Source organism: Myotis nattereri (assembly GCF_964212035.1).
Source record: "Myotis nattereri genome assembly, chromosome: 16".
Taxonomy (NCBI): domain Eukaryota; kingdom Metazoa; phylum Chordata; class Mammalia; order Chiroptera; family Vespertilionidae; genus Myotis; species Myotis nattereri.
Window position 1 is genome coordinate 52,639,690 of NC_138091.1, and position 21,195 is coordinate 52,660,884.

Sequence of the window (21,195 nt, forward strand, 5' to 3'; positions counted from 1 at the left end):
TGGGGACAAGAAGCAGCCAGGCGGGGCCCTCACCAAACAACCCCCCCACCCCCCGCCCCTGCAGCTGCCGGCACCATGGAGATCGTGTACGTGTACGTCAAGAAGCGAAGCGAGTTCGGGAAGCAGTGCAACTTCTCGGACCGCCAGGCAGAGCTGCACATCGACATCCCGCCCAACCCCGAGCTGGCGGAGCAGTTCATGGAGCGGAACCCCGTGGACACGGGCATCCAGTGCTCCACCAGCATGTCGGAGCACGAGGTGGGTGTGTGTCTAGGTAACTCCCTCCACCTGGAAGCCAGTTGGGGTGGCCCCGTGCAGATGCCGGGAGTGTGAGGCAGGATGGCACAGAGCCCCACCATGATGCTCAGGGCCAGCAGAGGGAGGGGACCCTGCATTGAGCAGCCCCAGGGCCAAGGGCGTGTCAATCAAGACATTCTCTCTCCCAGTGGCTCTGGCCTCACCTCTCAAATTCTTTCTAGAATCCTTTTAGGCATTTGGGACAGGGTGCGAGGTATTCTGAGGAGGCAGAGTATTACATCCACAGGCAACTGCCCAGCTGTGAAAACTCAGGGTTGCACCCTACCTGGTTTGGCTCAGTGGATAGAGCATCAGCCTGTGGACTGAAGGGTCCTGGGTTCAATTCTGGTCAAGGGCACATGCCCGGGTTGTGGTCTCAATCCCCAGTAGGGGTTGTGCAGGAGGCAGCCGATCAATGATTCTCTCTCATCATTGATGTTTCTATCTTTCTCTCTCTTTCCCTTCCTCTCTGAAATCAATAAAAATATATTTTAAAAAAAGAAAAGAAAAGTCAGGATTGCCCTAGAACAGTGATGGCGGACCTTTTGAGCTCGGCGTGTCAGCATTTTAAAAAACCCTAACTTAACTCTGGTGCCGTGTCACATATAGAAATTTTTTTTAAAATATATTTTATTGATTTTTTACAGAGAGGAAGGGAGAGGAATAGAGAGCCAGAAACAACGATGAGAGAGAAACACTGATCAGCTGCCTCCCGCACACCCCCCACTGGGGATGTGCCCGCAACCAAGGCACATGCCCCTGACCGGAATCGAACCCGGGACCCTTCAGTCCACAGGCCGACACTCTATCCACTGAGCCAAATCGGTGCTGGCAACATATAGAAATTTTTTGATACGTATTTGAAACCATAGTAAAACAAAGATTTATATTTTTGATATTTATTTTATATATTTAAATGCCACTTAACAAAGAAAAATCAACCAAAAAAAAGAAAATGAGTTTGCGTGTCATAGGTTTGCCATCACTTTCCTAGAAAGTTCTGGGGAGAGGGGCTCTGAGATCAGAGAACTGGGTCATGGTGCTGTTCAGACCCCCAGCCAGCTCCCCGCCTGTCTGAGCCAGGTGGTCAGCTCCTGATCGCGTCGGGAACTGCTGCGAAGAAACCAGACGGATGGAGATAACCCACGTATCACGTCCCAAATCAACTGGTGGATGTCACATTTGATTTCATCAAAACACGTGGTGGTGGTTCTGACAACTCACAGCTCAGAGGAACGCCGTTGCTCGAGTTCCCGGGGCGAGTGGCTGTCACGGGGCCAGGGCAACTTTGTCCGTGTCATAGAGATGCTGCCCTCGCACCACGTTAGGGCCTCTGTCAGCAGCTGTGCCCGGAAGACTTGTAACTCTAGGGAGCGCTTCAAAACGCCAAGGAGCCGGGCCAGCGCGGCTCAGTGAACCAAGAGGTCACGGGTTCGATTCCCGATCTCGGCACATGCCTGGGGTGTGGGCTCCATCCCCAGGAGGGGGTGTGCAGGAGGCAGCCGATCAATGTTTCTCTCTCTCCCTCTCCCCCAATGCAAAGGAGAAGCAAGTGACTGATGCATGAGAACAGGGTCTCCACTGGGGGTGATGCAAAATCCTGGAACTAGATGGTGGTGGTGGTGGCACAGCCCTGGCATGGCCTAACGCCACTGACTGGTGCACGTTAACTGTTTAAAGTGGTAAAATCGATGTTATGTGTCGTTTACTAAAAAACGGGGGAAGATGGGACGGTGGCACACTGCTAAGTTTAAAGGGCAAAGCTACCTCCATCCCCTCCTCCCTGCCACAGAGAACAGGCAAAGCCAACCCAGACTCTTCCTTGGTTCCTGCGGCATGGCACAGGGAGGGCGGAGGCGGCGGGCACGCCTCTCTCCTTTGGGCTCTTGCGGAGCAGTTGGGTGCGACTCAGAGGTGGATTTTCCTGGGCCTCTGGCATCAGCTGCAAAGATGCTAGCTCCACACAAGGGCCCTTCCATGGCTGCCTGCGACCCCCCGAGGACCAGAGGCGCCTTCCTGGTACCGGAAAACCTCATGGCTTTGGCCAGATACCCCTTTGGTCCATCCTGAGCGCGTGGGGCTCGGGACCCTGGTGCGTGGAAGCAGCTAAATGCTCGCACCAGGGCCGGGGGTTCTCACCTGGGGCTCTCTCTTCAGGCCAACACAGAGCGATTCGAGATGGAGACCCGGGGTGTCAACCACGTGGAAGGGGGTTGGCCCAAGGATGTGAACCCCCTGGAGCTGGAACAGACCATCCGCTTCCGGAAGAAGGTGGAGAAAGACGAGAACTACATCAACACCATCATGCAGCTGGGCTTGGTAAGGCTTCCTTCAGCCCCAGCGGTCAGAGCCACGGCCATCGCTCAGGCTCCCCAAGTGCATGTCAAGCCTAGATGTGCCTGGCCCTGTGCTCAGCTCCCGTGGCTACTCAGGGGAAGACCCGTAAGGAGCCTTCTACCTGGGAGCAGGCACATCCACCACAGCAGACCGGAGGGGAAGGCCGGGAGGTGCAGGGCCGAACAGGCTCTGGGAGGAGTCTGAAAAGTGGCCCCCGTGGGCAAAGAGAACCCCAAAGAACTCAACCCACCAGCTTCCCACCATTAGGGAACATCCTTTCATTCAGCACATTTGAACCACGCTTTTGGTCTCTGCCAGGCACAGTAGAGATTGCAAAAATAAATTTCACATGCATCTTGCTCCAAAGAGTGTATTATCCAACAGAGGGCAAAGAAAATTCAGAGATATCACCACACCACATAGAAATAAATGATGTTAGAGGATGGATGACTTGCCATTTTGCCCCATTAGGAGAGAGACTCCATTTCCTGCTGAAGGGATCACGGAAGGCTTCCTGGAAGAGGTGGCACCTGAGCATGGGCTTTTCCATGATGGACATTTGGAATAATGGGGAGGGCTTTCAGGGTGAAGGAGCTGGAGATGGGTGCTATGTGTGGAGTCATGGAGACTTCTGTTTGCCGGGAGCAGTGTTTCTTTCGCCATTTTTTTTTTCACTTTTGTCCCCAAGGAGTCTTTTTAGATATTCTCTTCCTAATTGCCTCCCCCCACGAAATGTCGATGCCATAGGTATGCCGTACATCTGTTTATGTGCTGCATGTCTACCTGCGCTTTGTAGGGGAAAAGTAGTATTTACCGCTAAGGACCAGTTTTTGCCCTGTTGGGGCTACGCTGCCTCATTGAGAATGCACGGGCTGAGGGTGGGAAAGGACCACTAGCTATTTCTCAGCCCCCCCAGACCTCATCTCAGCCCGTCAGACAGCAGGGCCCCCCCATTCCCGCTGAGAACTCCGGGCGTGCCTCCCTCAGATCATGGAGCACTGCGTGAAGCAGAACAACGCCATCGACATCTACCAGGAGTATTTCGATGACGAGGACGCGGTGGAAGTGACGGAAGAGGCCCCTTCCGCTAAGACCATCAATGTTTTCAGGTATTTTTTTAAAAATTGATTTCAGAGAGGAAGGGAAAGGGAGAGAGAGAGAGAGAGCGAAACATCAATGATGAGAGAGAATCATTGACCGCTGCCTCCTGCACGCCCCCTACTGGGGATCAAGCCCGCAACCCGGACAGTTGCCCTGACCGGGAATCGAACCGCGACCTCCTGGTTCATAGGCTGACACGCAACCACTGAACTGGGTGTTTCTATGGTTAGGCAGGTGCTGCCAATCTCGGTCACCTCTGTGGGCGGGTGTTCCTACTGTGACGATAGGGCATGTTTCCAAGATTCAACACCTGAAACCAAAACAAGGTGCAGAGCAGGGTGCAGGGAGCACCGCTTCATTTGACACACTCCTGGGTGTCTGTGCCTGCGTGCATGGGTACATGTATGTGTGTGTATGTGCTTGAATATGCAGGGAATACCAGGGATTTTGGAAGTGTCTAGCCGCAAAGGCCAACCCTGGGAGATTCATTTTCCACCAGAACCCCCGGAGGGGTCTGACCTTGGCGGAATGACGCATTTCATATCATCCCACCCAACCCCCAGCTGAGGAAACTGACCCCAGGGAGGGGGACTTGCTCAGAGCACATGGTGGGTGGGGACCCAGCCAAGGCTGGAACCCTGGTCTCCTGACTCCCGGCCCGAGCTCCTTCCCCTACAGTAGTGCTCCCAGGGAGGAGGGACGGGGTGTGAAGCTGTTTGTCCATTCCGTCCGTATCCTTCCAGGAAACAGTCCCAGTTGGGGGCCATTGTCTGTACTTAACTCTTTCTCATGCTCCCTCCCCCCTTGCTCTTTAAATGAAGATCTTTTTATTTATTTTTTATTTTTAGAGCAATTTTAAGTTCACAGCAAAACTGATCAGAAAAAACAGAGTCTCCATACACACCCCTCCCCCCACCCACCCACACAGCCTCCCCCACTGTCGTCATCAGCCCCAGAGTGGTAGGTACACTTGTCACAGTGATGAGCCAGCATGGACACATCATCATCACCCTGTCTGACTCTGTCCCAGGCTGCGGTAGCAAAAGACCATAAAAAAATATCATTAAAAAACGAGGCAGCTTAGGAACTACTGAAGTCTATTTGTCACCGCTCTGGAGGCCGGGCGTTCTGAGGTGGTTGGGTTCTGTGTCTGGTGAGGACCCACTTCCTAACTCACGGACACCCACCTCCTCGCTCTGGGGTGAGGCTGCTCCCTGGAGCCCCATTTAAAAGGGCACTAATTCCATCACGAGAGCCCCACCCTCCTGACCTAATCACCCCCAAGGCCCCCACCTTAATACCATCACATTGGAGATTAGGTCTCAGCAGATGAATGTGGGGCGGGGACGGGGCCACACATACCTTCAGCCTATAGCACTCCCCAGGTCCGTAGTTTACAGCTCACTCTGAGTTGTCCGTTCCGTGAGTTTTGACACAATTATCGTACACAGTAGCTGCACTGCCCTAAGTCACCGGTGTCTCACCTATTCCTCCCTTTCGCCTCCAAACCTTTGGCAACAACTAATTTCTTCTCCTGTCTCCATGGTTTCGCCTCTCCCAGAATGCCATGGCCTCAGGCATAGGTATGCAGCCTTAGCAGAGTGGCATCATTTCTTTTTAATAGTGAACAATATTCCAATGTATGAATGGATCACAATTTATCCATTCACCTACTAAAGGACATTTTGGTTGGTTCCAACGTTTAAGAATTAAGAATAGCTCGGCCAGCATGGCTCAGTGGTTGAGCGTCGACCTATGAGCCAGGAGGTCACGGTTCGATTCCCAGTCAGGGCACATGCCCGGGTTGCAGGCTCCACCCCTAGTGTGGGGCGTGCAGGAGGCAGCTGATCTATGATTCTCCCTCATCATTGATGTTTCTATCTCTCACTCAATAAAGCTGCTGGAAACATCCATGTGCAGGTTTTGTGGGGACACACGTTTTGGACTAATTTGGGCAAATACCAGAGGGCACGATTGCTGACTTCTCCATGCCCCCTTTTATTTTAACACTGACGGGCAATCAAGTCTCAGGCTCAGAACCTGCAGCAAGTGAAAAAGGCAGACAGGGATTTAAAACTTTGTTTCCATTGCTTTAATTTTTATTTTTAGCTTTTATTTATGGCTGGTGGGACTGGTGTTTTGATTAAGGGTAAATTTTGATAAATTTTGTTTTAAATAAATTTCTCTGAGTGGATGCTTTTGCTTCAACACGTTTGAATATTTTAAAGAAAATCTTTAGTTAATAAGACATTTGGGGAGCCTGGCACTCCAGCTTTCTGCCCTTTGCTGCCCCCTAAAGGGACCCGCAGGAGATCAAGCGGTCAGCCACACACCTGTCCTGGCACCCGGATGGCAACAGGAAGCTGGCGGTGGCGTATTCTTGCTTGAATTTTCAACGGGCACCTGAGGGCATGAGCCACGACTCGTACATCTGGGACCTGGGTGAGGGGCGGACTCAGCAGCGGCCGGGGGCTCTCGCAGGGAGGGACCGGGACAGGAGGAGGCCTCTCACTGCACCCCTGTCTGGGGTTCAGGCTCAGCCTCACAGTCAAACCTGGGAGCAGGAGACTCGCTTTATTTCCAGATCTGTAATCAGGGCATTCAAGACCAGACCCCACAAAGTCCCGATTGTGGGCCCCCGGAGAGCAGGGCAGATAGAATCCCAGGAGGAGGGCCCAGGAGAAGGGCCCAGGCGGTGGGGCGGGGGGGGGGGCTCCCCTCTGCCCAGCTCTCCGGGTGCTTGTCCCGAACGCCCGGCCAGCGGGGGCAGTGTGTCCCCGGGGAGCACTCCAAGGGCAGAGCTGGCAGGTGGGCGTCCGGCTCTCAGACCCCCTCGCTGCCATCACTGTGAGAACAAGCGTGGGCCGTGGTTAGGAGGGCAGGTGCCGAGCGCGGACGGGAGCACGCTACCCTCTGGAGCAGCGCAGCGCGGGGTGGGCCCCATGGTCCCCAGAACACAGACCAGGAAACTGCAGAAGCCAGGGGGGCGTGGGCTTCCGTAAAAACCGTAGGGCAAACTTCATTCCATTCCCAACCTGGGAAAGGACTCAAATTACAGTCACAGACACACAGTCCTAATTCCCCAAAACAAAGCCAGATATTCGCAACCTCTCCCCCCACCCGGGCCCAGAGGGTGCGGCCGGGAGGAAGGCTGGGCACCCCCTCCTGTAGATGGGGTTGAACTGTTTGGCGCTGTCCTTTCCTTTCCAGGCCTGGGGGACACACACACACACACACACACACACATCTATAATAATAAAAGTGAAATATGCTAATTAGACCGGACAACCTTCCGGACGAAGCCGGGCTGTGAGGGAAGCCGGTGCCAGCAGCCGGGGGAAGGAAGGCCTACTCTTGCACGAATTTTGTGCATCGGGCCTCTAGTATATGTATATGTTATATATATCCCCGCCCCCCTCCTGCTTTTTAGAAAGCCCCAACAGGCCCGAGACTGTCCTGAAGCCGTCCTCGCCTCTCGTCACCTTGGAGTACAACCCCAAGGACTCGCACGTGCTGCTGGGAGGCTGCTACAACGGGCAGATCGGTAAGAGGGGTCCCAGCGCTTAACCAACCGTCGCCTGGATGGAAAGGCCTTTTGCGCTGGACAAGCTCTGAGTCAAGTCCGATATGGGCAGCCTTGCCAGGGGGGCCTCGGGGAGCCCCCAGCCAGTTCTTCGGACAGAGACCCACGGAGCTCCAGCCCCACTCGGCGGCCCCCCGGGGCTGCCAGGCGACCAGTTCCACCGGGAGAGGGGGTGCTGCCTCTCAGGGCTGCCCCGGGATGGGGAGTGCAGGCCGTGAGCAGGGCGAGTTCCGATGGGACAAGACCCCTGTTCTCACAGGAGCGAGCTGTGTTAGAGTCCGCGCTCTGAGGGCTGCAGCCTTCGCCCGGCGTTGGGAGCTCTGACAGTGCGGAGTGACAGTTCTGCCAGTGCTCTCATTGCTTGTGTGGAGGGAGGGCCATAGAAGAGGTCCATCTTCAGAGGTCCTTGCTGATCACACACCCAGAAAATGATTCTTTTTTAAAAAATGTTTTTATTGCTTTCAGAGTGAGGAAGGGAGACGGGGAGGGATAGAAACATCGATGAGAGAGAATCATGGAGCGGCTGCCTCCTGCCCACCCCCGACTGGGGATCGACCCCGCAACCCAGGCTTGTGCCCTGACCAGGAATCGAACCTCGACCTCCTGGTTCATAGGTCGATGCTCAACCCCTGAACCACACCAGCCGGGGAAAACTGACTCTTGATTACTAATGAGATCGGACAAAACCTGCCCACATGGGCTGAAGGTCCCTGCCCGCCCTCCACCTCAGGCCCTGGGGCAGCCTGTCTGTACCCCAGGCCAGACTCCCCCAGCAGGGAAAGGGTTCCCCACCCTCCTACCTTCACAGGCTCTTACCCTCCCTTCTTCCTCCAGGAGCAGGAGCCAGACTGGCCGGGGAAGTTCTCAGAAACGCGCTGAGGCCAGGCTGCCCCTTGGCGCGCTGAGTCCCTGGGTCTCCCTCTCAGACCTGCGGCCTCCTTCCCGGGGAAGCCGCCGGGTTAGGGAGCAGACGTGGCTCCCATGGGTCTCCCTGCCCCATCGCCTGGGGCCAGGCTCCAGCAGCCGAAGCAGAGCCGCTCCGCCATGTTTTATTCAGGAGCCCTGCCTCACTCATTATCCATCACCCCCCTCGGTGCCGCTCCCCCAACCCAGGCCCTGGGCCCTGCTGCCCAGTAGGGACTGCCACTGCGGGGCCTCCCCTGCCCCCTGCCCTACCCCCTCTTCCCCGCCCCCTCGCCATGAGCGCTGCTTGCCCCCAGCAGGGAAAACTTGGCCAGTGCACAGTGCAGGGCAAGTGCTTTAGACGTGGACTCCATCAGTCAGCACTTAAGTGTCAAGGACTTGGGTTGTTTGTTTTACAAAGTCAGCTTTCCTAGAAATGGCAAGTGTGTGTGTGGGGGGGGGGAGGTGCAGGGGGGGTCCTCGCTGCTCATTGTGGGAAAATGGAAACAGAATCGATTAGGACAAAAAGTAGATAAGCTTCGGGTCCTTCTGGGTAAAGCAGAAGAGGTGAAGCACTAATGGGTGGGAGGGAAGGGCGAAGCTCCCTCTGGGAGTTGTTTCCATCAAGGCAGCAACGGCCGGAGGATGAAGGGGAAGGAGTTTAGGCAGCAGGAGAGGCTCACCTGCGTGCTCCTACCCTGGGCCTGTCCCTGGGTGCAGGCCTCCTCTCTCCCTGCCAGGTCACTCCATCCCAGGCTCATCCTCAGTCTCACTTCCCCCTCCCCTCCTCCAGGAAGCCCTCCTTGACTACCCCTGTGTGCCCCCCACCAGAGAAATCACATCCCGGGCTGTATTTGCAGGTCCCCTTCCTGCCTCTCGGGGACAGTGTCTGTCCTTTTCTCTGTGGCCTCCCCAGGGCCCGGGGGGTGGGACGGGGGGTGCTCAGCACGCGGCAGGGGCTCGGCAGAATGAATGAATGAAGCGTGTAGCCTGGGAGTCACTCCTCGGAGATTGTGTGGGGGCTTCAGGGGTGGCAGGAAACTCAGGCTGGTGTGAACCCAGCCCTGATTCTAAGAAACCATGTCCCTGCCAAACCAAGAGGAGCAGCACCCCTGCCCCTGCTCCCCCACAGGAAAGGAAGCCCGTGCCCTGTTCACTTGCCCCTCCTTTTCCTCCCACCAGCCTGTTGGGACACCCGGAAGGGCAGCCTGGTGGCAGAGCTGTCCACCATTGAGTTCAGCCACCGAGACCCCGTGTACGGCACCATCTGGCTGCAGTCGAAGACGGGCACTGAGTGTTTCTCGGCATCCACAGACGGGCAGGTACCCACGGGCGGGCAGGCACCCACAGATGGGCAGCTACCCACAGACGGGCAGGTACCCACAGACGGGCAAGTACCCACAGATGGGCAGGTACCCACAGACGGGCAGGCACCCACCGGCGGGCAGGTACCCACGGGCCAGGCGCTGCAGGGGAAGGGGGTGGGGAGCAGTAACAGTTTCCTGGTTCCCCCTTGCAATCACCAGGGAACGTTTTCTTTGCATCTTATTATTGAATTGAAAACGACGTAACACACGCGCACAGCACAGAACGCAGCAGGCCCCAAAGGGCAGCCGCCGTCCCAGGAGGCACCGCCCACACCACGCTCTCCCGCCAGGCGTAGCGTCTGCGCTCAGAGGCGTCTGTCTTCGCCCCCTCTGTTTGCGCGCCCTCCACGGGGGTCTGCCTTGATGTTTCACTCCGTGTATTTGGAGGTGATTTCAGAGTCATCAGCATTGCCCTGTGCCTGTTAGGGGCTGCATCGGGGAAGGTAGCATTTATTGCAGAGGATTTTAATATTTTGCTGTTACCAAAAAAAATGTAGCAAAGCGTGTATTTGCATGCACATGGTTGCACACATGGGCAGGTACACCGACGGCACAGGTCCCTGGCAGTGGGCTTTCTGGCCCAGAGTGCGTGTGCATGTGTAACATGGCTGTAATGTGCCGTAGTGTGGGGGCCTTTAAGGACAGGGACGCTGGGCCCACCGCTGGCGATTTCGATGCAGTAGGTGTGGGGGGAAGCCCAGCATCTGCATTTCGTGACGCCTGCCCATGACTCCGATGGCCAGACAGGTCTGGGAGGGACTGTCCACCAGAGCAGTCATTCTCAGGAGCATGCTGTCCCTGGGGGCTGCTGTCTCACCCCCTTTTGACCAGAGTGACTGACGCCAGGGAGCTGGAGGAGGTGAGGGGGCCGCAGGCCAGGAGACTCGCGGGGCCCCGGGTCTCACGCCGCCCCTCCTCCCACCAGGTCATGTGGTGGGACATCCGCAAGCTGAGCGAGCCCACCGAGGTGGTGATCATGGACATCACCAGGAAGGAGCAGCTGCAAAATGCCTTGGGGGCCATCTCCCTGGAGTTCGAGTCCACCTTGGTGAGTGTCCCTTCCTCCCCCTTCCCGCTTCTATCGCCAGGGCAGCCGGAGCCACGAGCGGGGCGGTGGCTGGGGTATCAGATGCTTGCGGAGCCGGGCTGCTGCTCACCCCGTGCCCTGCACAGCCGCCAGGAGCACAGCCCGGCCCCGGTGGTCTTTACTGCGGCGTTCCAGCAGGGGGCAGCAGAGCTTCTTGCGGAGGAAGCCATGCTCATTCCTGAGAAGGCACCGGCCGGCGGGCGGAACCAAAGGCAAGCTTCAGACAGGACCAGCGTCCAGAAGCGCCCACTCTGTCGGAGGCCAGGCCCTGCCTCGGCCTCGTGTGGGACCCTGGGAGGGTCACTTCGCTTCCTGTAGGGAAGGAGGAGGTGTTGGAGAGGGAAGTGAGGTCAGAGAAGGCTCCTAGGAAAACCACAGCGCAGGCGTAATTACAGGATTTAGTAACTGGGAAGGACCAGTAAAACGATATCAAAGGTGGCCCAGCTGGTGTGGCTCAGTGGTTGAGCACCGACCTCTGAACCAGGAGGTCAGGGCTGGATTCCCAGTCAGGGCACATGCCCAGGTTGCGGGCTCGATCCCCAGTAGGGGGCGTGCAGGAGGCAGCCGGTCAATGACTCTCATCATTGATGTTTCTATCCTCTCTCCCTCTCCCGTCCTCTCTGAAATCAATACAAAATATCTTTATAAAAAAAAAACCTAACATAAAATTTACCATGTTAACCATTTGTAAGTGTACCATCCAGTAGTGTTAAGTACATTCGCGTTGTTGTGCAATGGGTCTCCAGAACTTGATTTCATCTTGCAAAACTGAAACTGAAAACAGTTGTGTACCTTTTAAACGACTCCCCACCGTCCCCGCCCCGCCCCTTCTACTTCCTGTCGCTATGAATTTGACTCCCCAGGCACCTCCTTTAAGGAGGCTCTTATGGTGTTTGTCCTTTTGCGACGGGCTTATTTCACTTAGCGTCATGTCCTTGGGGTTCATCCACATGCTCGCCTGTGTCAGCATTTCCTTCCTCTTTAAGGCTGAATAATATTCCATTGTAGGGATGGACCACACTCTGTTTATGCATCTTCTGTCGATGGACACTGGGTGGCTTTCTGAGCCGCTGTGAATGATGCTGCCAAGAACTTGGGTGGACAGTGTAGCCAGTTTTGCAGGGAGCAGCTGGACTCACGTCTTATATTATTCATTTAATCACCTACTTGGTGAACAGACAGTCAGGATCTTTATGGCAGAACGCCTTGCGGATGTAATGGTGCTGCATGAAGAGGGCTGGTGATGAGAGGCTCCAGAGCTCGGGGAGTCGGGGGCCTCCCTCAAGCACGGGGCCCTCGAGCAGGTTCCCAAGAAGGGTGGGGTCCGGTGAAGATGGGAAGAGTGGGGGCAGCCCCCGAGGAGCAGCTGGGACACAGCCTGAGCAGAGGCTGAAACCCCAGAAGGCTGCTGGCCACGCCGGCGGAACCCCGAGCTGATGTTTCACGGAGCCACCCACCCCTGTGTCACCCCCTCCGCAGCCGACCAAGTTCATGGTGGGCACGGAGCAAGGCATCGTCATCTCCTGCAACCGCAAGGCCAAGACGCAGGCCGAGAAGATCGTGTGCACCTTCCCTGGCCACCACGGCCCCGTCTACGCCCTCCAGAGGAACCCCTTCTACCCCAAGAACTTCCTGACCGTGGGCGACTGGACCGCCCGCATCTGGTCGGAGGAGAGCCGCGAGTCGTCCATCATGTGGACCAAGTAAGGGGGGGGGAGTTAGGGGTGGGAGAGGGTGCAGGAGGGTGGAGGGGACGGAGGGGGCCCAGCCAGGAGCAACCTGAACCTTTGTGTGCCCACAAACACCCCTCCACAAGCACCTGAGCTTATGCTAGGAAGTGGCTTGAAGGAGGAATGCACTTCAAAGAACCCAGATGAGTCATAATAACAGCCACAAGCTCACTTTGCCGACCCTCAAGACAACCCCAGGAGTCGGTAGCCTTGCTCTCCGGTCACCGAATTGCAGGTGTGAGGGAGCCGAGCTACCGGGGGGCAAAGCCGTGTGCTCCCGGCCACCACACTGTCTATCCATTTACATGCCGATGGACGCTAGGCTGTGAATAGAGGCTGTGAACTCGGGTGGACAGGGAAGGCCAGTTTTGCAGGGAGTAGCTGGAGGTGGCGGGGGGAGGGCTCTTCTAGACCCATGTTTTACATTATTCATTCAATCATGTACTTTACCTGTGAACACATTCCGGATCTTTCTGGCAACATGCTAAGAGGACACGTGCTGTTTTCTGCAGCGGCTGCACCAACTGACATCCCCACCCACAGCGACAGAGGGCTCCCCTTTCTCCGCGTCCTCGCCAACACTTAGCTTTTCTAATAATACCCATTACGCCAGGCGAGGTACTGTCGCCTGGTGGTTTTAATTTGCATTTCCCTGTTGATTCGTGGTGTTGAACACCTTTTCATGTGCCTGTTGGCCGTTTGCGTAGCTTTTCTTTGGAGAAACGTCTGCTCAGGTCCTTTGCCCATTTTGTCATTGGGTGATGGAGTTATTTTATTTTTTTGCTATTGAGTTGTATGCGTTCCTTATATATTTTAGATATTAACCACTTATTAGTATATGGTTTGCCAATATTTTCTCCCATTTCATAGGTGGTCTTTTTATTTATTAATTTATTTTACCCATTGTCATATATATATATATATATATATATATATATATATATATTATTGATTTCTTAAAGAGAGCAGGGGAGAGGGACAGAGAGTCAGAAACATTGATGAGAGAGAAACATCGATCAGCTGCCTCCTGCATGCCCCCCACTGGGGATTTGCCCGCAACCAAGGTACATGCCCTTGACCGGAATCGAACCTGGGACCCTTGAGTCCACAGGTCGACGCTCTATCCACTGAGCCAAACCGGTTAGGGCTCGTAGGTGGTCTTTTAAAAAATATATATATTTTTATTGATTTCAGAGAGGGAGAGAGAGGGACAGAGAGAGATAGGAGCAATGATGAGAGAGAATCACTGATCGGCCGCCTCCTGCACACCCCACACTGGGGATCCAGCCCACAACCTGGGCATGCGCCCTGACCGGCAATTGAACCCTGACCTCCTGGTTCATAGGTCGGTGCTCACCCACTGAGCCACGCCGGCCGGGCCAGAGGTTATCTTGTATTTTGCTAGTCCTTTGCTGGGCGGGGCTTTCTGTGTGATGTGATCCCCCGTGTTTATGTTTGTGCTTTGGTTGCCTGTGCTTTTGGTGTCGTATCCAAAAGTTCACTGCCAAGACCCATGTCAGGGAACGTTCCCCTGTGGTTTTTCCTGGGAGTTTTATGGCTTCAGCTCGGACGTTGAAGTCTTCAGTCCACTTCGAGTTGATTTCCGTGCATGGCGTCAGAGAAGGGCCTGATTTCATTGTCTGCTGCAGAAACCTTTAGACCCTAGAGCAGTGATGGCGAACCTTTAGAGCTCGGCGTGTCAGCATTTAGAAAAACCCTAACTTAACTCTGGTGCCGGGTCACATAGAGAAATTTTTTGATCTTTGCAACCATAGTAAAACAAAGACTTATATTTTTGATATTTATTTTCTATATTTAAATGCCATTTAACAAAGAAAAATCAACCAACATAATGAGTTCGCGTGTCACCTCTGACACACGTGTCATAGGTTCACCACCACTGCTCTAGATCACACTGCGTAAGAGTGTACCACTTTCCTGATTTAGTGGGAGGGATTCTCTGGGCACATCCTCCCTCTAACTCCTTCAGCGAGTCCTGGGACTGGGGCACCGGGCCAGGTCCAGCTCCGCACGCCTGGCCCCTGCAGTGAGCTCTGGCGAAAGGCCAGTGGCCAGCCCATGGGAAGGACCAACCCAGAGCCCTTCAAAGTGCAGCCGGTGCGCTGTGGGTGGGCGAGGTCGGCACGGCTAGAAGTCAGACGCAAGGAAGAACTTCCCGGCCCACAATGAGAGCCTGCAGCCCGGGAGGGGCCCGGTGAGAGAGCTATGGCTCAGCAGCCTCCCCGTCCCTGTCAGCCACAGCGGCCCCTGATGGGTGGCCCCGGCTGCCCACAGGTATCACATGGCGTACCTCAGCGACGGCGCCTGGAGCCCGGTTAGGCCGGCGGTGTTCTTCACCACCAAGATGGACGGGACCCTGGACATCTGGGACTTCGTGTTCAAGCAGTGTGACCCCGCCCTCAGCCTGAAGGTCACGCACACCTTCTCCCCATGCATCCGGGTCAGGGGTGGGGAACCTTTTCCCTGCCAGGGGCCGTTTGAATATTTATAACCTCGTTCACGGGCCAAAATCATCAACTTAACAGTTAGCCTGCTCAATGTTTAATGAAGGCACCCCTCATGCCTTGGCAGGGCCAGACCAAATGATTCTGGGGGCGCGGGGGTGTGTGTGTGAATGGGGCCAATTGGCCAGCCTCCTGGGAGCCAGAGAATCAGACTGAGGCTCCTCTCTCCGCCTCCACGTGGGCCTGCCTGGCCCTCCCCGCAGGTGTGCGACGAGGCCCTCTTCTGCCTCCGGGTGCAGGACAACGGGGGTTTCATCGCCTGTGGCTCCCAGCTGGGGACGACCACCCTGCTGGAGGTCTCGCCGGGGCTGTGCAACCTCCAGAGGAACGAGAAGAACACGGCTTCTTCTGTGAGTGCCCTGTGCCAGGGCCGAGGTGCCCTCCAGCTCCCCTCCCCACCAGGGCCCTGCAGAGCAGGCCAGTCCGAGGGACACGGATGGCCGCTCCCTCTCACCTCCTGAAAATGGTGGACATCCTGGGGGGCCGGGAATGGGTGCTGGGGTGCTGGGGCACTGCGGGCGCTGGGGGCTGAGCTCCGTCACTGCGCCTCCCCCTGGCAGGTAGCCCTGGGAAGTGGTGGACATCCTGGAGGGCCGGGAAATGGGTGCTGGGGTGCTGGGGCGCTGCGGGTGCTGGGGGCTGAGCTCCGTCACTGCGCCTCCCCTGGCAGGTAGCCCTGGAGGCACTCCGTGGGGTACACGATGCTGCAAACCCCTGGTGCTGGGACCTGGGAGGGCCTCCTGGCTGTGCCTGAGCCTGTGGTCCCACCTCTGAGCTGGCCCTTCATGGGCCCAGGGCCACCATTTGTACAAATCCAGAGGGCGCTCTTCCCGCTGTCATCTATGTCCTTAGAACCCCTTAGAATTGAGGAACTCGCCGTCCCAGCTCCCACCTTCTGACCCCAATATTTAGCCCTCTGTTCTTTATTATTATTATTATTATTATTATTATTATTATTGATTTTAAAGAGGAAGGGAGAGGGAGAGAGAGATAGAAACATCAATGACGAGAGAGAATCATCGATCGGCTGCCTCCTGCACGCCCCACACTGGGGATCCAGCCCACAACCTGGGCATGTGCCCTGACCAGGAATTGAACCTTGACCTCCTGGTTCATAGGTCAAGGCTCAACCACTGAGCCACGCCGGCCGGGCTGGCCCTGTGTTCTTGCTGTCAGCCCCGCGTGCAGGCCTCTTGGGGAGCTGTTGTGAGTAGAGCGAGGAGGACCCCGTCTGGCCCCTGTGCCAGGAGCCCCAGCTGCCACCCCCTTCCCACGGGCCTCTCTGCCCCTGTCCGGCCCAGATATTTGAGCGGGAGACCCGGCGGGAGAAGATCCTGGAGGCCAGGCACCGGGAGATGCGGCTGAAGGAGAAAGGCAAGGCGGAGGGCAGGGAGGAGGAGCCACGGGAGGAGGAGGTCTCCGTCAACCTGGAGGAGCTGGTCGCCAAGGCCGAGGAGGAGTTCTTCAATGTCATCTATTCGGAGATGAAGAGGAAGGAGACGGAAGCCTTGAAGAAGCCCACAGAAGTGAGAGCCTGGGGTGGGGCCCGCGTGGGCGGGTGGAAGGCATGGCACCGAGGTTCTGCCTCTTTGCCGACCTCCTGGGTGACCTCAAGCCAGTCACCTTACCAGGTGGACCTCAGTTTGTCCATCTGGCAGATGGGAGGCATGAGTCCCTTCCTCCAGAGGAATCCAAGTCCCCGGATGGATGCGGCCTCCTGAGGGTGGGAGCCGTGCTCCGTGCTTGTGGGAATCCTCCTCTCCCACCCCCGTGGTGCCTGGAGCACCCACGTGACCAACTGAGTGAGGGTCGGGGGCTAAGGGAGGTGTCAGGTAAGAGTGAGCCCGAGGTCCCTGGAGGGGCTGCGACATCCATGGTCTGGAGGGCATTCTGGTGTCAGGGGTATGACCTGAGCTGAACTCGTGTGCCTGTGGCCTGGCTCTCCGGCACCCTCTAGCGGTAACAACTGGGCTGGCCGCTTCCCTTCCCAGGCCTTTCCTTTTCACTCAGAAAATAAGGCGATTCGCTCCAAAGAGTGCCTGGTCCCCTCCGAGGCTCTCTTCCAAAGCAGGGACAGGAGAGGAGGCACTGTCTGTGCGGGCCGTTGCCTGAGAGACCCACAGATCAGAAACCAAGATGGGCAAGTGCAAACGGGCAGCAGGGAAGGGCAAGAACCGGGGAGCGCATGTCCATGTCCACCCTTGTGGGTGAGGCCAGGGGCATCGTTTGGGGGCGTGGCCCAGTGCAACATGAAAAGGGGGAGCCCTTGCTCCAAAAGTCGTGGGAATTTCAAGACAATGACAGCAGAACATGGAAGCAAGTGTGGGACCCTTGCCAGCACAGCCTCGTGTGCCTGCATAGGTGCCCGCACACGGTGCCCGCACAGGGTGATCGCACACGGTGCCCGCACAGGGTGATCGCACAGGGTGATCGCACAGGGTGCCCACACAGGGTGATCGCACAGGGTGCCCGCACAGGGTGATCGCACAGGGTGCCCGCACAGGGTGCCCGCACAGGGTGATCGCACAGGGTGCCCGCACAGGGTGATCGCACAGGGTGCCCGCACAGGGTGCCCGCACAGGGTGATCGCACAGGGTGCCCGCACAGGGTGATCGCACAGGGTGCCCGCACAGGGTGCCCGCACAGGGTGCCCGCACAGGGTGATCGCACAGGGTGCCCGCACAGGGTGATCGCACAGGGTGCCCGCACAGGGTGCCCGCACAGGGTGATCGCACAGGGTGCCCGCACAGGGTGATCGCACAGGGTGCCCGCACAGGGGGCCCGCACAGGGTGACCGCACAGGGGGCCCGCACAGGGTGACCGCACAGGGTGCCCGCACAGGGTGCCTGCACAGGAGGCCGGCCCTGCTTGAAGAGCTGTGTGGCAGGTTCCTGGGCGCTAATGCGCGGCCAGAGTGACGGAGGTGGGTGAACGTGCGGTAAGGAGCCTGCTTCCGTCTCTGGCTTCTCCCGACTCCAGCCTCCCTCTCATGGGGTCTGGGAGGAGGTGTGATTCGCAGGCACATTTTTAAAAAAATATTTTTATTGATTTCAGAGAGGAAGTGAGAGGGAGAAGGAGAGAGAGAAACATCACTGATGAGAGAGAATCACTGACTGGCTGCCTCCTGCACGCCCCACACTGGGGATGGAGCCCGCAACCCGGACATGTGCCCTTGACTGGAATCGAACCTGGGACCCATTAGTCTGCAGGCTGACACTCTATCCACTGAGCCAAACCGGCAAGGGCTGCAGGCGCATTTTGTCTTCAGAAGGCCGTGGGTCTGAGTGGCCTTATTCTCACACTACCTGTGTGTACAGGTGGGCGGGCTCCCTCCATGTGTGGCGGAGGTGAGATTGGACCCATAGCCCCAGACTCCCCACCCACCGCCTCTGGGCTCCCCAGCCCTCAGGAGGAGCCAGCCGGGTCACCCCGGCAGCAAGCCGCAGAGCAGGGCTTGTACCTGAGCCTGTGGGGTGCCCCCACTGCCCCCACTGTCCCCATCGTCCCCACCCGCTGGTTCTGAGCGCCAGGCCCTGGTGGCCACGGTGCTGGCACCCTCACCGGCCAGGTGGCTGCTTTCGGCCTCGGGGTTAACACCCCCGGGGGCAGGGGAGGCCTGCCCCCAGCCCACCCCCCTCGCCCCCCATGATTCTGTGCCGTCTTTCTTTAGCAGAAACAAAGTCCGGAGGAGGCCGAGGAGCCGGAGGCTGAGGTCCAGGGCCAGGGCGAGGACGAGGAAGAGGAAGAGGAGGAGAAAGACGAGGGCCCTGAAGAGACGCCAAACTAAAAGGTCAGGCCTGCCTGCAGCCCCTCCCCCACAGGCGCCTCCATCTCCTGCCTCTTGGCACCGCCCTGGTTTTATAAGTGGGTGCTGACCTCCTTCCTTAAAGTGTCACTGGGGGGAAGGAAGGGGGAGCAAAGGGGCCCTGAGCCCAGTCCTCACACCCCACAAATCACTGGCCCATGCTGACTCACTGAGCCCGGTCCCCAGTAACCCCTTGGAGGGAGGAGAGGGGCACACTCACCCCTAAGATGGGAGCCCCTGACCCCGCCACCATGGCCAACCCCACTTCGGACCTCACACAGCCTGGCCCTGCGTGTCCCCTTCGGCTTCTCCAGGGCCTTCCTGGCCATCGCGTTCCTTCACAAGCTCCTCACGGCCCAGGTGGGGCCTTAGACGGACCTGTGGCTGGGGGCCTCCTCTCTGATGCGCCCCACCCACGCCGCATACAACCTGGGGCGGAAGGAGTTTCCACTCTGCAAGGCCTCCCGAGTGCGAGCCCGGCCCTGGCGTGCTACCTCCAGGAGGGTCGGAGCAGAGCAGATCAGCGCGGTTATTCTTGGGCTCTGCAAGCTTCCTCTGGTCTTCATGAAATTAAATTATAATTAAATGCATGATAACAGTGCTCACACTTACTAGTAGTGCATATTATGCAGCCTGTACCGAGAGCTTCCCACGCTATCTCATGTCGTTCTTGTTACAAGTCCCTGGAAGGTTTGTACTCGATTATCCGCACTCTGCAGGGGAAGAGCAGGGTCCAGGAGAGGTGGGGGTGTGTCCTGGTGACAGAGTGAGCGAGCAGCAGACGGACAGGAGGCCAGGCAGCTCCGTCCCAACCAGCTGTGGGCCAGGCACTGGGCCGCCCTAAAACCGTGGCACAGCCGAGCAGCATTCGGCAACCATCTTCAGAAATGTCACAGGTCACCAGAAATGCCACAGGCAAGAGGACGCTTCAGAGCCAGCCTTGTCTCAGGAGAAGTCCCCGACCACCATTCACTCTGTGGGTGTCAGGTGGTCCCTTTTAAAAATGCCTGTGCTAAGAATCTCATTGGGGAGAGACCCGCTGCTCTTGTGCCCGAAAGAAAAAACACTGAATGTCCACCATGGCTAGACCTTGAAAAATAATCTTCACACGTCATACTTACTGGGCCCTTGAGCTTCAAAATAGAGCGCCATCAGCATCGTCCATCCCTGAGCCACGGATGTGCCCAGGGAGACACAGGGAGGGAGCATGTTGCCCGAGTCCCACGGGAGCGAGGGGCAGACCTGGACTTCAGCCCACAGTCCAGCCCCAGGTGCGTGTGCAGGTGTGTGTGCAGGTGCGTGTGCAGGTGCGTGTGCAGGTGTGTGTGTGCAGGTGCGTGTGCAGGTGCGTGTGCAGGTGTGTGTGCAGGTGCGTGTGCAGGTGCGTGTGCAGGTGTGTGTGCAGGTGCGTGTGCAGGTGCGTGTGCAGGTGTGTGTGTGCAGGTGCGTGTGCAGGTGCGTGCAGGTGCGTGTGCAGATGTGAGTGTGCAGGTGTGTGTGTGCAGGTGCGTGTGCAGATGTGTGTGTGCAGATGTGAGTGTGCAGGTGTGTGTGTGTGCAGGTGCGTGTGCAGGTGCAGACACAGGTGTGCACATATGTGATTATGGGGATGCACAATGGAGGGGCGTTCCAGGCAGAGGAGAGGAGGCAGCAGCTGCTGTGCCTATGAACTAACAGGGAGGCGTCCACGTGGCTGAAGCACAGTCACCGGGGACTGGAACCAACCTGGAGAGCAGGCAGGGGCCAGGCAGGCAGGGCCCTGCAGGTCCCATTAAGCGTTTCCGCCTTTCTCCTTAGATCATGGAGGAGCAGGGGAGAGGTGTGCTCAGATCTGCATATAGATTTTACAAAATCCCTGGGCTGGTCATGGATGAGGGCCTGGAGGGAGGTAGCCCTGAGGCTGGTCGGCAGGAGATGCTGAGAGAAGATGGTGGCTTGGGGTGGAGTGACGGCTAGTCACGTACCTGTCTGCATCTCTGTTCCTACATCTGACAAGTTAAAGGAGTGTATCAGGAGGAGGCACCGGCTGAGCCAAGGCCTGAAAGCAGGGCCTGGCACCAGCGTGTATCTGGGACACTCGTCAAGGTGGGTGGAGCCTAAGGCCGTAGAGGGTGAGCAGGAGTTTGTGGGGAGCAAGGCAAGGCGCCTGCTTGTACTTTGGTGTCACAGCCGCACCTTTTGAAAGTGGGAGGAAGCAGGAGGCGGCCATGACATTGCCCAGGTGACAGTGATGGAGCCTGGGGGAGTGGCCAGGAGATGAGGAAGAGGAGAAACACCTGCAGAGGGAGAACCTCCAGGATTCGCAGGTGGATGAGAGGAAAGAGGAAGTCAAAAATGACGCAGAGATGTGGGGCCAGAGAGGACGGGGCACACCCGCCAGCCTCCGTGCGCAGGCTCGGGGCAGCCTGGGCCAGAAAACAGGACAAAAACTTGGGCCAACCCCCCTCCTCCCCGCACGCC

At 57.3% G+C, this 21,195-nt stretch overlaps 1 protein-coding gene across 1 annotated transcript; it reads left to right on the forward strand.

The window, feature by feature from the left end:
- Positions 1–75: 75 nt before the first annotated feature.
- Positions 76–19,344, forward strand: DNAI2 (dynein axonemal intermediate chain 2; the record flags this gene model as incomplete). Its single annotated transcript, XM_081110558.1, has 13 exons — positions 76–258; positions 2,455–2,616; positions 3,622–3,743; positions 6,035–6,177; positions 7,166–7,279; positions 9,404–9,543; positions 10,514–10,636; positions 12,155–12,378; positions 14,701–14,836; positions 15,134–15,280; positions 16,232–16,456; positions 18,601–18,720; positions 19,050–19,344. The coding sequence occupies 12 exons, from the start codon at positions 76–78 to the stop codon at positions 18,715–18,717; spliced, it is 1,836 nt and encodes a 611-aa protein (XP_080966684.1). The 3' UTR covers positions 18,718–18,720; positions 19,050–19,344.
- Between the last annotated feature and the right edge of the window lie 1,851 nt (positions 19,345–21,195).